This window comes from Salvelinus namaycush, chromosome 13 (genome assembly GCF_016432855.1).
Source record: "Salvelinus namaycush isolate Seneca chromosome 13, SaNama_1.0, whole genome shotgun sequence".
Lineage (NCBI taxonomy): Eukaryota > Metazoa > Chordata > Actinopteri > Salmoniformes > Salmonidae > Salvelinus > Salvelinus namaycush.
Genome location: NC_052319.1, coordinates 22,347,836 through 22,361,834, shown reverse-complemented (window position 1 = coordinate 22,361,834; position 13,999 = coordinate 22,347,836). Strand labels below are relative to the sequence as shown.

At 40.0% G+C, this 13,999-nt stretch overlaps 1 protein-coding gene across 1 annotated transcript; it reads left to right on the top strand.

The window, feature by feature from the left end:
- Window positions 1–211: 211 nt before the first annotated feature.
- Window positions 212–8,206, top strand: LOC120058332 (very-long-chain (3R)-3-hydroxyacyl-CoA dehydratase 2-like). Its single transcript, XM_039006916.1, has 7 exons — window positions 212–447; window positions 2,139–2,256; window positions 3,124–3,142; window positions 3,735–3,823; window positions 4,442–4,563; window positions 6,732–6,910; window positions 7,308–8,206. Exons 1-7 carry the CDS (start codon window positions 323–325, stop codon window positions 7,385–7,387), a joined length of 732 nt encoding a protein of 243 aa, XP_038862844.1. The 5' UTR covers window positions 212–322; the 3' UTR covers window positions 7,388–8,206.
- Window positions 8,207–13,999: the final 5,793 nt, after the last annotated feature.

The window sequence follows — 13,999 nt, the reverse complement described above, 5'->3', positions numbered from 1 at the left end:
AGGACCATAACGATATTTATGATTTGTTGTAATTCGAAATATAGGCTATCCGATACGCACAGTATTTTGTTTGTTTTGTGCCCAAAACCCATACAAATCTACGGCATTAACAACTCAAAAGCAAGCACTAAGCTAAAGTAAACTGTTCATGGTGATGTTTCGGTAGGGGGCGCGGGCTGCTGGTCCCGTAAAATATTGCGCAGGCCCAGTTTACGCCTTGCATTTCCTGATTTGGTGGACTGATTGGAAGAGTAGCTCTGACTGATTGCTATTTTCTCAGCATCTGGCATACTAATCGGGCAGTGCCAAGTGGGGTTCAGTCATGTCAGCACCTGCTATGGGGACCACGAAGACGGCTCACAGTGATGTGGCCCCGAAGAAAAAGAGGGGACCGGGTGCCCTGGCTACAGCGTATCTGGTTATATATAACGTGGTTATGACAGCTGGGTATGTACACAATTCTGATACACTTCCTGTTTGACGAGAATGGGGTGCAAGCGTGCATGATCTGTCATAATTAATGCCATGAAAAGGCTCGTGCCTGCTACGAAACTCGATCCCCGAATTGTTTTTCTGGACATTTTGCTCAATAATGCTTGTATTTTGGAAATAATGATAGGCTAATGATTAAATCAATCCCATGTGAACAACTTTGCTTCGCTGGTGACACGTTGTCGATAACTCGTTTCATTGTGCTGCCTTCAGCGTCATTGCAGCAAATCATTTCAGCCAAACACAGAACTAATGTGTTGTTACTTTGTAACAGCCTACGTCGGGAATGTATCAATTGTCTCTTTGGTTACAGTTGGTTCTAGTGCGCGCCTACAAAACACCGCAATTAGCTATGTTGCCTAGAGTTGCAACTGTGATCGCGTGAATTGTGTGTGTTTGTATGTATGTGTATGTATGTGTATATATATATATATATCAGTCAAAAGTTTGGACAAACCTACTCATTCAAGGGTTTTTCTTTATTTTTACTATTTTCTACATTGCAGAATAATAGTGAAGACATCACAACTATGAAATAACACATATGGAATCATGTAGTAACCCAAAAAGTGTTAAACAAATCAAAATATATTTTAGATGTTAGATTCTTCAAAGTAGCCACCCTTTGCCTTGATGACAGCTTTGCACCCTCTTGGCATTCTCTCAACTAGCTTCATGAAGCTGGTTGAGAGAATGCCAAGCGTGTGACGACAGCTTTGCACACTCTTGGAATGCCAAGCGTGTGCAAAGCTGTCATTAAGGCAAAAGGTGGCTACTTTTGAAGAATCTCAAATATAAAATATATTTTGATTTGTTTAACACTTTATTGGTTACTACATGATTCCATATGTGTCATTTCATGGTTTTGATGTCTTCACTATTATTCTACAATGTAGAAAATAATAAAAAAATAAAGAAAAACCCTTGAATGAGTAGGTGTGTCCAAACTTTTGACTGGTACTGTATGTAATATATATAATAAAGAAAGGCTGTCGTTATGTACAGTAATAGCTATTGTTCTTGATGCATACTGCATGTAGTTTTGCAACCACCATTTGTTTGTATTTATAGTCAAAATAAAAACTGTTGTTTTGGCAAAAAACATTCTGACAATATTTCTGATTTCACTCAGCATTATGATAAGTTGTTGTGAAAGAAATTGCACAAGTGCAAAATGCTGGATGCGCTCCCATCCTAACAAGTTAGGTGATGTTACAGTATACCCACCCTCTCCCATTCCTGTCTGGTGAGGTGATACTTTCCCTCTGTGATACTTGCTCTGTTTATTGAATACCAGCTACAACGGGTACACTGTGCCTTTTCAGGGGCTATATAGCCTGCTCAGTTTCTATTACTAACTTTAGTAGATTAATATCTATCAGGTTCAAAATCTGTCACTCCTACCAATCACGATTATTCAAGTATATGATTGTGCAGATGCCGTTTCCATCTATGTATTAGGCCTACGTTCTGTGTGGTTGGACTGTTTTGCTGTACCCTGTCCTCTAAGAGTAAACTGAGGCTATTATTTGATACCAGAAATGTATTTCCACCCAGAACTCCCTGGAAAATAGTGGCAGTTGTTACTGAGTAGACTATCCTGGCTAAATAACTGAAATAAACATGAAATGTGTGTGTTCTTCCAGCTGGCTGGTCATTGCTGTGGGCCTGGTGCGGGCCTACCTTGTCAGAGGCAGCTACCACGGCCTGTACTTCTCTATAGAGAAACCCCTGAAGTTTTTCCAGACCGGTGCACTTTTAGAGGTGAGTGAATGTAGGCCAAGTCTCTGTTGTAGGGCCTCAGGGTCAGACCTGGTTCATGTTCATTAGGTACACTAGTAAAATATTATGCAACAGAAAATAGAAATCGGTATACTTTTTCTTATTTGACAAGTTCAGGTAGAGCCCCCTTTTATGTCACTTCCTTACAAAACGTTTTCTCCCCACTGAATAAAATCTGGGCTTTTATTCAGAGCACTTAACAGGACAGCCCCTTATCACTCTCTGTGTGTGGTGCATTTGGTAAGTCCCCTACTGTATAAATACAACTTAATGGCAGGAATGTTCAAGCACACAGCACTGTTGTATTTTTAAATAGAAACTCCTCCACCATGACTGGCCTTCCCCCGCTCCCACCTCTGTGCTACTTACAGACAGCACAGAGGCCTAGTAGGGTGTTAGTGTGATCCTCTCCAGCCACACTGTAACACAGAGAAGGGATTAGGCCTAGTGTAACCCAAGCTCAGTCTACATGTTGCTCTTATTCCAACTCCCTCCATTTATAAAAACACCTTTAAACACTGGGCATTTCCAGTTATTATGTTTTGACTAGTGCACTGGCTTTTATCTAGTCCTTGACCAGTAGAATGAACTGTCTTGGTGTACATATCCACTATCATAGGATTGCCAGACTACATCTTATTGCCATATTTAACCTTGATTCACTAAAGAGCAATATGAATCAGCTGTGAGATCAGAGTTTATAATTGCATACATTAAAAAAGAAGTCAATTTGTCTCAAACTCATGTACTGAAAATCTGTGGAGATACAATTAATTGCATAAAGTATTTACACTGACCATATGGTGTGACTGTTTATGCTGAGTGTTTTTATTTTTTATTTCCGTTCAGATATTGCACTGTGCAGTGGGTAAGTTGAAGTTCCTCCCTCTTCTCATGGTCAAAGTTGCGTGGTCTCTACCGGTCATGTGGACATAAGCCCAACCGAGAGCCATTGCCTCAGATAGAGATAGCCTTTCCAGGCTGCTAAGATAAGCCTGGCCTGATGGTACTAATGTGATAATGAGCATGGCCCTGCTCCATTGTGGTCGTTGTACTCCTGGTTCACAGTCCACTAATTATCTGGGATTTGAGGCTAACCCTTACCTTCATTATGGCAGCTGTCTGTCTCTGTCTGGACATGTGCTGCCCTCTGCTGGACAAACCTAGACACTACACACATGTAGCCCACAGCTTAGTCAGTGTAATACAGTGACATTTTTAACTGGAATTGGTGTGCTATATTTTTTGCTATCTTATATCAGCTTTTGTAAGCTGCCTACGAATTAATAGTCCAACACTTGACATACTTTTGCACAAATTGAAAATATGATGTCTTCTCTTTTCTTCTCATCATGTATTTTGCTCAGTATCACTGCATTGTGAAGTGGTAAAGCTGTGTTTTGAGGTGATACATTACATATCTTCTAATGTGATGATCATGCTGTGTTCTCCTGCTCCAGGGATCGTTCCATCCTCCGTGGTTCTAACAGGGTTCCAGGTGTTGTCTCGGGTCTTCCTCACCTGGGCTGTGACACACAGCGTCCGAGAGGTACATCTCTTCTTCATCGAATCATTCAGCCCCCCATTCACCAATTATGGAACTAGCCATTTATTTTCCAGATAAGTTCAGTTTGTTTGATCTGTTGGAATATCAGGATGAACCAGCACTGTGAATCCATTTGAAAGCTAAAATATTGCGGAGTGAGACAGTAAGAAATATTCAAACTTTATAATATGTGGTAATGGTTTCAGGGGATCAATGCCCCTAGATGTTGTCTTCATCCCAAAGAAAGATACTTGCTGATGTGCTAAGGTCTGTGAGCCTGAAATAGTGAACATGCTTGAAGCCAACAGGGTGAATAACACTAACATGTTTGTAAGGTCTGAAACGCTCTACTGCATATGTGTGTTTGTGAGTATTTGCAACTATGTTAATTTACAGAGACTGACTTTTGCTTTAAAATCTTGTGTTTACAATTCTCTCTCTTTGCCTGTCATGCGCCATGACATGCAGAGTTACAGCGTAGTATAGTTGGTGCAACAAACTGCACGGTTCTGCTATAACCCCTCGGTCTTCCCGTTGAATGAATCTTCTACAAGCTATTGCATGCTAGCTTTGAATTGTCTGCCCAGTCTCACCCCTGTCTGTTGTCCTGTCTGATCCCAGGTCCAGAGTGAAGACAGTGTTCTGCTCTTCGTATCGGCCTGGACCATCACAGAGATCATCCGCTACTCCTTCTACACCTTCAGTCTGCTGAACCACCTGCCCTACCTTATCAAATGGGCACGGTAAGAAAAGCTCCCCGCTCCTCCTGTTGGGCAACTGAATGAGAGAGGCACTCACTTCACATTGGAAAGAAGTGCTGTAGAATTACTTTGTGTGTTAAATTCAAAAAGGGGGTTATAGATCTAGGACAGACACTTCAAAACCTTATTCCTTATGATTTTTATTTTATTTTAAATAAATGTTATTTAATGTGTTTATATGGGCTATACTTTTGACTGGTACTGTATGTGTGTGTGTGTGTATATATATATATATATATATATATATATATATATATATATTATATATATATATATATATATATATATATATATATATATAAAAAAAAAATTGAGGGGGGGACACCTATTTAACCCCTTTTTTATGGTGTCATGGTCTGACAAACACAGCTGTAGCTCTGTCACCTTCCACAGCAGATGCGGAAGGCCGACATTTTACCTGTACAATTTTATGTAATGCTCACCTGATCATTTAATGTGTGGGTTTAAATACTGTACACAGCCCTATATTTATTCACTGTTAATGTATGAGACATACCGCCATGCCAACTGGTATTAACGATGGGGAAGTTCTTTGATGCTTTACAGTAGAGTCTCTGTCATTCCGAGACGGTGGAAGTAGGGGTGTGAGCATCTTGAGAGAATGTGACTGCGCAGTTAAGAACCGCGTGTAAACGTCCTATCTTTTCAGCGACATAAAAGCTCACAGCACATAAAATATGCATTTAATACGAACTGAAATATTATCAGAAACGTGTTGGATTGTATTCACAGGTTTCATTTCCTTATAATCGGTCAAACTGATGTCATTTGGAAATCTTCCACTTTAAATCTTTTAGCTGTTTCAGAGTTATTGCATTTTCTCCCCGGTCCCTAAACGTCCTCCCTCGCGAGATAAGCAGACATAAGAGAGAGAACTTTGTTGATGTCAATTAGATTATTGATGTGTTCATTCTATCGATTTAAGGCATTGTTGTGGTGAGTTAGGCTTTATTTAGTCTTTTAGGGCCCCCCCACAGATTATTCACATTTTAGATTTAACCATAAACTGGCACACCTGATTCAATTAGTCTTGACAAATCATCAAGGCTTTGACCCATCGAATCAGGTGTGCCAGTTTAGGGTTAAAACAAAAATGTGAAACGTCTCGGGGGGGCCCGAGGAGAGGGTTGGGTAACTCTGTTCTAGGGCAACATGTAATGACAGAAGAGTTGCCTTCTAATTATTATAGGCCTAGACAAGTTGACAAACAAATAGCCTACCAAACGTCAGAAATTATAAGAAGATATCTAGTAAAAAAAAAGGTTTTAATCCCGCACCCCCTTTAAGAAAATCGTTATGCCATTCCTGCTGTCATTATATAGTGCCTTCAGGAAGTAGTCATACCGGCTTATTCTACATTTTGTTGAGTTACAGCCTGAATTTTCCAAAAACATGTTTTCACTTTGTCATTATGGGGTATTGTGGGTGAAAAAAATAAATATATATTTCATAAATTTTGAATTCAGGCTGTAACGCAACAAAATGTGGAATACGTCAAGGGGTATGAATAATTTATGAAGGCGCTGTATATGTTCATAACAGAGTTATATACGGCTGTATATAAAGAAACCTGGGCGTGTACGACACTCCCTCCATAATGTGTTTTCTCAGTCTCAACCATGGCAACAAAGTCTTCAACAAAGGCCTACTCATTGGGGAGGACCTTCTGTTGCCTGGTAGCAATTGATGACGATTCTTCTAACGTCAGCCAATGTTGTCGTGCTTCACTCTTTTCACCTTCAGTTGACTTTATGAAGACAGTTTGTGGTACATGACAGGTAGAAGAGCTGCACGATATGGACAAAATATCATCTAGAATTTTTTTTAATGAATATTGTGATAGCAATATGAGAAAACAAGAGTCTGAACTTGGGCATGACAACAAATGAACACGTCTGGGAGGAGTAGTTTTCTATCAGAACATGCTTCCCCAGTCCCTATTAGAATATGGAGTTGCACAAACAACATGCAGCACAAGATCTGGGCCACCACCACTGTCACCATGAATTGAAAGTCAGCAGAATGAATTTGCTACAGTAGTGATATTGCAGCCTCTTGCAATCTGGATATTGCAATCTGGATATTGTACATGTCCATATTGAAATGTACTCCTTCCATCCTATCTCCAGGTACACATTCTTCCTAGTGCTGTATCCTATGGGTGTGACAGGTGAGCTGCTGACCATCTATGCAGCCCTGCCCTACGTGCAGAAGACAGGTCTCTACTCTGTCACTCTACCTAACAAGTACAACTTCTCCTTCGACTACTACACCTTCCTCATCCTCACTATGGTCTCCTACATTCCACGTAAGTCTTTCTCTCTTTCTCTGTCTCTCGCCACATTGCATCTCCCTTTCCTACTCGCTACAATACATCACTGATTTACTATTTCAGTAGTTCGTCAGTGATGTGTTGGATTGAGTATGTAGGGGAGATGCATTTCATGAATTACAAAAAGCTAACATCTAGACAAGCGAGCACTAAGTGTGAAGTAATGCATTACAATTCACTGTAAGATGCTTTGCGCTGTGAATTCTAATGCTCTACCTTGCACTTAGTGCTTTCTTGTCTAGATGTGGGCTTTTTAAATGTTGTGAAATGGCTCATAAATATGTTTTAAGGTGTCTGTACTTAATTCTGCATATGATTCTATGGTTACTTGTTTTTTTTATCTGACTATGTTGTCCTCCCGGTGTTTCCCCAGTGTTTCCCCAGCTCTACTTCCACATGATGCGTCAGAGAAAGAAAGTCCTGGCCCACGTGGAAGAGTACAAAACAGAGTAAACACAGCAAACACACGGCAGACCGATCACATCATGCCACGGGGAGGAGTCTTGGCAGACTGATTACATCCTGCCATGGGGAGGAGTCTTGGCAGACTGATCACATCATGCCACAGGGAGGAGTGGAAAAAGACGAGATAACCTTTAAAAAAAGAAAAACATGCCTGAACAATTAAATATGTCTGCTTGTTGAAATACCAAGAAACTCTTTTTCAGATCAAGAAAATAACATGGGGGATGATCGATCTAACAATGGTTCTTGCTAATCAGTTGGTTTGGTTTTGGGCTGTTGCCTGGCTATTAAGATGCTCTTGTCATTTACAATATACCAACTGCTTTTCGTTTTCTTTGTAAGTAAATGCAGTTACCATGTTATCAAAATGCTACTTACTCAAAAAACTGTTTTGTAAATGTGATGATCCAGTTCTGTTGCACTGGCCCCTTTGAGAGGCAGCAGAATGCTGTGCTGTTGCCTGTGACTCTGGTCATAATGTGCTGAATGCCCTCTTCTCTCATAGTTCAGTAGAAGACAAACACTAGAACCCCCCCCCATTCTATCACTGGCTGCATCCCAGATGGAAGCCTATTCCCTAAATAGTACACTATTTAGGGAATAGTGTCATTTGGGATGATGCCATGCTTTGTGCTCAAATGAATAGTTGTCCTTTGTTAGGATGGATGGAGGGTTCCATATTTGTCTGACTCTCAATGGAGGACTATGCCTGTTGTTTAAGTAATTTATTTCTGCGACTAGTTATTTCACCTGCAGAACTTCTGATCACATTCCATTTGTTGTAATAAAGCTTTTCTTTATTCTGTGCTTACATAGTTTTATTTTCAAATACTTATTTTCAAATACTCAACTGCAGTAATTTGGTGCTTATTGTCATAAGATAGCTTTTTGCTTTTATGTTTTGGATTTTTTGTGTTGACAATATTTGTTAAGAATTTGGACCATTTGGGTTTCTTTAGAATCATATGTTGGTTATTGATTTGTAACTCTTTGTTTGAAGTAGGGATAGGCCTCCATGACCTAGAGTGGATAGTACGTCGATAAGCGAATCAGTTGTACAGTTACTTTGCTTTCTTGTGTATATTTTCAGAGGGAACTAATTTATTTACTCAAGCTTTAAACTTAAGGTGGTTCTCAAATTGTCTTGGTGTGATGTTGGACCAAGACACTGGTGGACATTGCCTGGAAAACATGTTGAAGAGTTAACCACCAATGAGCCAATACTCACACTTTATTTATTGACTGTTTGTTCTGAACTACAGTAGGATGCCAGGACATGCCCTGTCAGACACTGGGCTCCCGAGTGATGCAGCGGTCTAAGGCACTGCATCTCAGTGCTAGAGGCGTCACTGGTTCGAATCCAGGCCGTGATTGACCCTATGGGACATAGGGCGGCGTACAATTGGCTCAGCGTCGTCCAGGTTTGGCCGGTGTAGACCGTCATTGTAAATAAGAATTTCTTCTTAACTGACTTGCCTAGTTAATTAAAGGTTAAATAAAATAATACTAATAATATAAAAACAGGATGCTTGCATGGACACTGGAGTCCATTTAGATTAGAGAGCTTGTAGTCCTGCATTTCCAATGACTTAAAGAGGCAATCGGCAGTTGCTACATTTATTTTTGACATATAAATTAAAGATATATACCTATTGTTTCTTGAAGAATATAACTTATAAATGCCTTATGTGCTTAGTTCAACTGTTGTACCCCATCAGAACCCAAAATATAAGCTTGTTTTACTCCAATATTTGTAATTTAAAAAAAAATAGAAATATCAACACTGTATAAACTCAAAACATAATTTTGATATCATGGATGATCAGTCCTTGTATCCATAGCCCTGTCTATGAATTTGAAAGTTGTTACATTTCTCCATTCCTCAGCTTTTTACCAAAACAGTGGTGGGGTGCCTGCTTTGTTAATGTTTCAACTGCGGACTGGCTCTTTAAATCTAATAATGTAGAGAGTCAGGCGTTTGCGTGTGTGGTTCAGAGTTTTCATCCACCTCTGACTCAGGAGAAGGTAACTGAGAAAGCATTTTGGATATGAGTACAATGTAAAACCTTAATGGTTATCAATGTGGATGTAAACAGTAACTGCACTGCATTAACACTGAAAACTCAAAGAATTTGATTTTCGTTTTGCCTAATAAATTGTTGTAGAACCAATGTGAAAGACAAACTAGATTTTGTGGACTTTAGCTTACTAGAAAGTGTTGAGGTTGTGTTGTGTTTGAGTAGTGATCACCCTTTTGCTTCCATGTCTGTGGGACTGCATCTCACTACATGCAGTTTTAGACATTGATCAGGAGTTGCCTGACACTGGTATTGCCCTGATGCTCTTTGGGATGTGTAACGGTATGTTTATTATATCCTGAATTACGCTGTGAAAGGCCTAAACTTTGCAAGGGATTCTTCCCCTAAATAATGTTTGTTTCCCTCCCATTCCTAAAATGTACTGTTGTCCTGATAGTTGTTGAGTTCCTATGTTTTTGTTCTTTGTTGGCCTCACATGTAGTCTACACTCTTATGAAAGAGATGAGCAGCAAGATGAACTGAAGATGCCTTTAGTACATCAACAACCACCCAACATCCCAACTAACTTGATTTAACATTCCCCTGGGCCTACGGTATCGGAGGATGTTTTGTAAGCATGGCCAGGATTGTTGGAAACTCCTGTGAGAGGCAGGAGTGCAACTCTGTAAAATTGCATGTAGGAGGAAATAAACGTCCATTATCATTCAAAGTGATGATACTTTGGTATAACTTACAAAACGGAAAAAGCATGCCACAATACTACTCCACACACTGGTTCTACTAAACAAAACTACAGTATGTTGATCTTTTTGATAAAAAATGTTTTGCATGTGACCAGCAGACATTGTATAAGTATGATTAGTTATATAACTATATATTTACAATAAACTTAACATGGAAGCAAAAGAGATTTCCATTTTTTTCTCTGTAATTTGATTATTGTTTTGATGATCTACATCTATATGGACTTCTGTGATCCAATTAGTGTACTTGTGTTTTATGTCTGTCCTGTCTGTCTGTCCCTACAGTCTGTTTTCTTAAGTGTGTTATTATTTTACCTCTCACATGATGGCAGTAGTGTTCTACACCAAAGCTATGTATGCTAAAGTTGGACCCTTTCACCCTTGGTAAATACCTTTATTCAGTACATTTTTTGCAGGTGCCAGTGCAGTTGTGGATGACTGTGTTTAGTATTTTATTAGGATCCCCATTAGCGGTTGCTGAAGCAGCAGCTACTCTTCCTCGAGTCCACATAAAACATGAAACATGACATAATACAGAACATCAATAGACAAGAACAGCTCAAGGACTGAACTACACACATTTGCAAAATAATTTGATCCCATAAATCAGATTCCTGTTGGTCAACATTGACCTTACTCCCAATGGATAACCACGACCCCGTACATCAACACCGAGGACAGAAACACATGCTGATGCTGCATGCAGGCCAGGGTCTCTGTATTTTCGGTATATCCAGGTACATGCAAAGGCATCGGTTTCCAATGGAAGACGTGGGGGGAGTCTCACAGTTCCCGAATCCCCATTGAATACAGGTTTAATCCTCACTGTGATTCCTACAGTAATATACAATGAGCTCCAAAAGTATCGGGGTAGTGAGAATTTTTGTTGTTGTTTTGGCTCTGTACTCCAGCACTTTGGATTTGAAATGATACAATGACTATGAAGTTAAATTGCAGACTGACAGCTTTAATTTGAGGGTATATTCATCCATATTGGATGAACCGTTTAGAAATTACAGCACTTTTTGTACATAGTCCCCCCATTTTAGGGGACCAAAAGTATTGGGACAAATTCACTTATATGTATATTAAAGTAGTAAAAAGTTTAGTAATTTGTCCCATATTCATAGCATGCAATGATTACACCAAGCTTGTGACTCTACAAACTTGTTGGAAGCATTTACTGTTTGTTTTGGTTTTGTTTCAGATTTTTTTGTGCCCAATAGAAATGTATGGTAAATAATGTATTGTGTCATTTTGGAGTCACTTTTATTGTAAATAAGAATAGAATATGTTTTGAAATAGTTCTACATTAATGTGGATGCTACCATGATTACGGATAGCCCTGAATGAATTGTGAATAACGATGAGTGAGAAAAATACAGACGCACAAACAGCTACAGAGCCAATACAACAACAAATGTGTCACTGTCCAAATACTTTTGGACCTCACTGTAACTGCTAGAACTGTTTATCATGAACCATTAGAATGAATGAGCTGGTGTATGTGGTTTTTTATGCTTGAATGACAGCCATGAGAGTAAGGTTGTGGGAAAGACACATCCCAGGCACGGTGCACTTACCTACAGTGTGTGTTTGTGTTTGTTTTGTTCTAAGCCTTTTGTTTCGCTCACCAACAAAGGCAGGGATACTGTATGCCATAATGCCTTTCTCTTATGTTGAACCCAGTGATCATGTTTCTCCTATTGTGTGTGTTTCAGCGATCCTGTTACGCTTGTTTCCAGAATGTTCTGTCCCTGGCAAGGGAAACAGATACACTATCCGACTTTCAAGAGGTTTTAAGTTAAATAATACGTAAATTGACACACAGCCAGTGTCATTATGAGGCTTATAAAATAAAATGGCCACATCTAGAACAAGCTGTTCTTAGGATGCGCTGCCTGCAACGCGATATGGATAGTTGACACAGTAGCATATTGTCTCTCCTGGTTTTAATTCATGCAATTGGTTTATGAGGTGATCAAAGACAAAGTACATAGGATATATAAAATGGTGACTTGGTGGGGTTGGGATCTGGGTTCCTGGTTTTCTAATGCCATATAGAAGAGACAGCGCTATACATGTGCCAGAGAGCTCCTCTCAGTAGAACCCCCCCCTCCCAGAGTACGCATAGCTGTTTGTAACAGAGAGAACAGGCCCGGATAGTCATTACAGTATCATAACAAACCCTAGAATAAAGATTTGCCCACCATAATGCTCAGCTTACCAATATCTCACCAACTCAACAAATACCTTGACCATTGACTCAATAATTACATTGACTTGCAAGGAACAAGGCTGTCAACAGGATCAAACATTTCGCTACACCTGCAATAACATCTGCTAAATATGTGTATATGATCCATACAATTTGATTTGATTTGAAATGCATAGCAGTCTCCTCCAGGCCCAAGTCTAGACCATAAAAATGGAAACTGTCCCTCAGTTACCAGAGTGGCAGAAGTCACACCCATGTAATCAATTAGGTATTTCGATTTACATGTCAATATACCACACCAAATAGAATACATGTGGGTTCAGCAGAACTTTAGGGGTTAATCGTTTGCGTTTGAGGTCCAGCTGTGATCACAGACCCGCCCATTCATCCAAATGCGGGGGAGAACGCGCAGGAGTCGCATCTCCAACTGACACGGTCGAAAGCCAATGAAAAGCTTTAAAGTGAAAGTCATACTCTCGCATATCCAATGGGAATGAGCAAACGGCTGATTTTGGGAATCAGACTTGGTTGAATGAAAACCTAACAGCAACCAGCAATGGTAATAAACCGTCCGATTATGCCTGCCTGATCAATAGTGTACAATGCATGACTCCCTATCATAGCCCACTGGGAGTACGCTCAGAATTGTTTCTTCTTCTGGTCAGTCTGTTGTGTTATTCGACGTCGCAGGAATCCAAAAAGGGGTTGAACTAGGACCAAACGCGGTGGTAACGTTGGGTGATGTGTGCTGCATGAATCGTATGGATCAACACCAGCTTGAGTCTTCAGGGATTTTGTGTGCAGTCGCTGGTGGTCAGCTGTTATGTGGTCGTGACAGCTCGTTAATTCTGGGCAGAGTTTGACACACAGATGCAGTAATAACACCGTGGAGAAACGTTTTTGGGGGATGCTCTGGCTTCTGTGTGTGTTTAAACGTCGAGTCTTTCTCTCCTCCGCTGGTCAATGAAAGCGCGTGAGGGTCGGGATGTGACGGTTTCGCAATTAGGATGTAACCAACCAAGCATCGACAAGGCTGCAATGAGATGCACAGGTTCAGTTCTAGCCCCGAAGGAGACGCTCAACTAATGTAGCTTTGACGTCGACATGGGATTGTCCCCCACATCATCACGGTTTTTCTTATAATTCATTTTACATCAAGGCAAAAGAACGTGCTTGGGGAGGTATTACAGATTCACAACATGATAGATGTTGGTATGGCCAACTATTGGAGTTGTGTAGTCTTTTTATTCCATGGCCTTGGCCTATACTTAACAACCTTTCTGCATACAGAGTTTATATTTGGATTATAATGAATTAGGTAAAACGAAGTCCTCCTGGAAATGTATTCTACACTAGAGGTCTGTTTGTTGTTACAGCATATGTCCCAGATGACATCTAATTTAATTGTTTTTAAGTGATTTTCAAGAGCATTTTGCCATCTGCGGCCAAAGTTATTCCCAGTCATCAATAGGCCTATGCGTCACATTTTCAAAAGTATCATGGACATACATTTTCCCTATCATAATGGACATTTAACTGGACACATTTAATTGACTTCAACATCCTCTGAATTCAGTCATCACGGATTTCTCAGGAATGT

Coding starts and splice junctions, on each gene's coding strand:
- LOC120058332 (XM_039006916.1), top strand. CDS start 323: ATGTCAGCACCTGCTATGGGGACCACGAAGACGGCTCACAGTGATGTG. Junction 3,824..4,441: donor TGACACACAGCGTCCGAGAG/GTACATCTCTTC, acceptor GTCTGATCCCAG/GTCCAGAGTGAAGACAGTGT. Junction 4,564..6,731: donor TACCTTATCAAATGGGCACG/GTAAGAAAAGCT, acceptor TCCTATCTCCAG/GTACACATTCTTCCTAGTGC.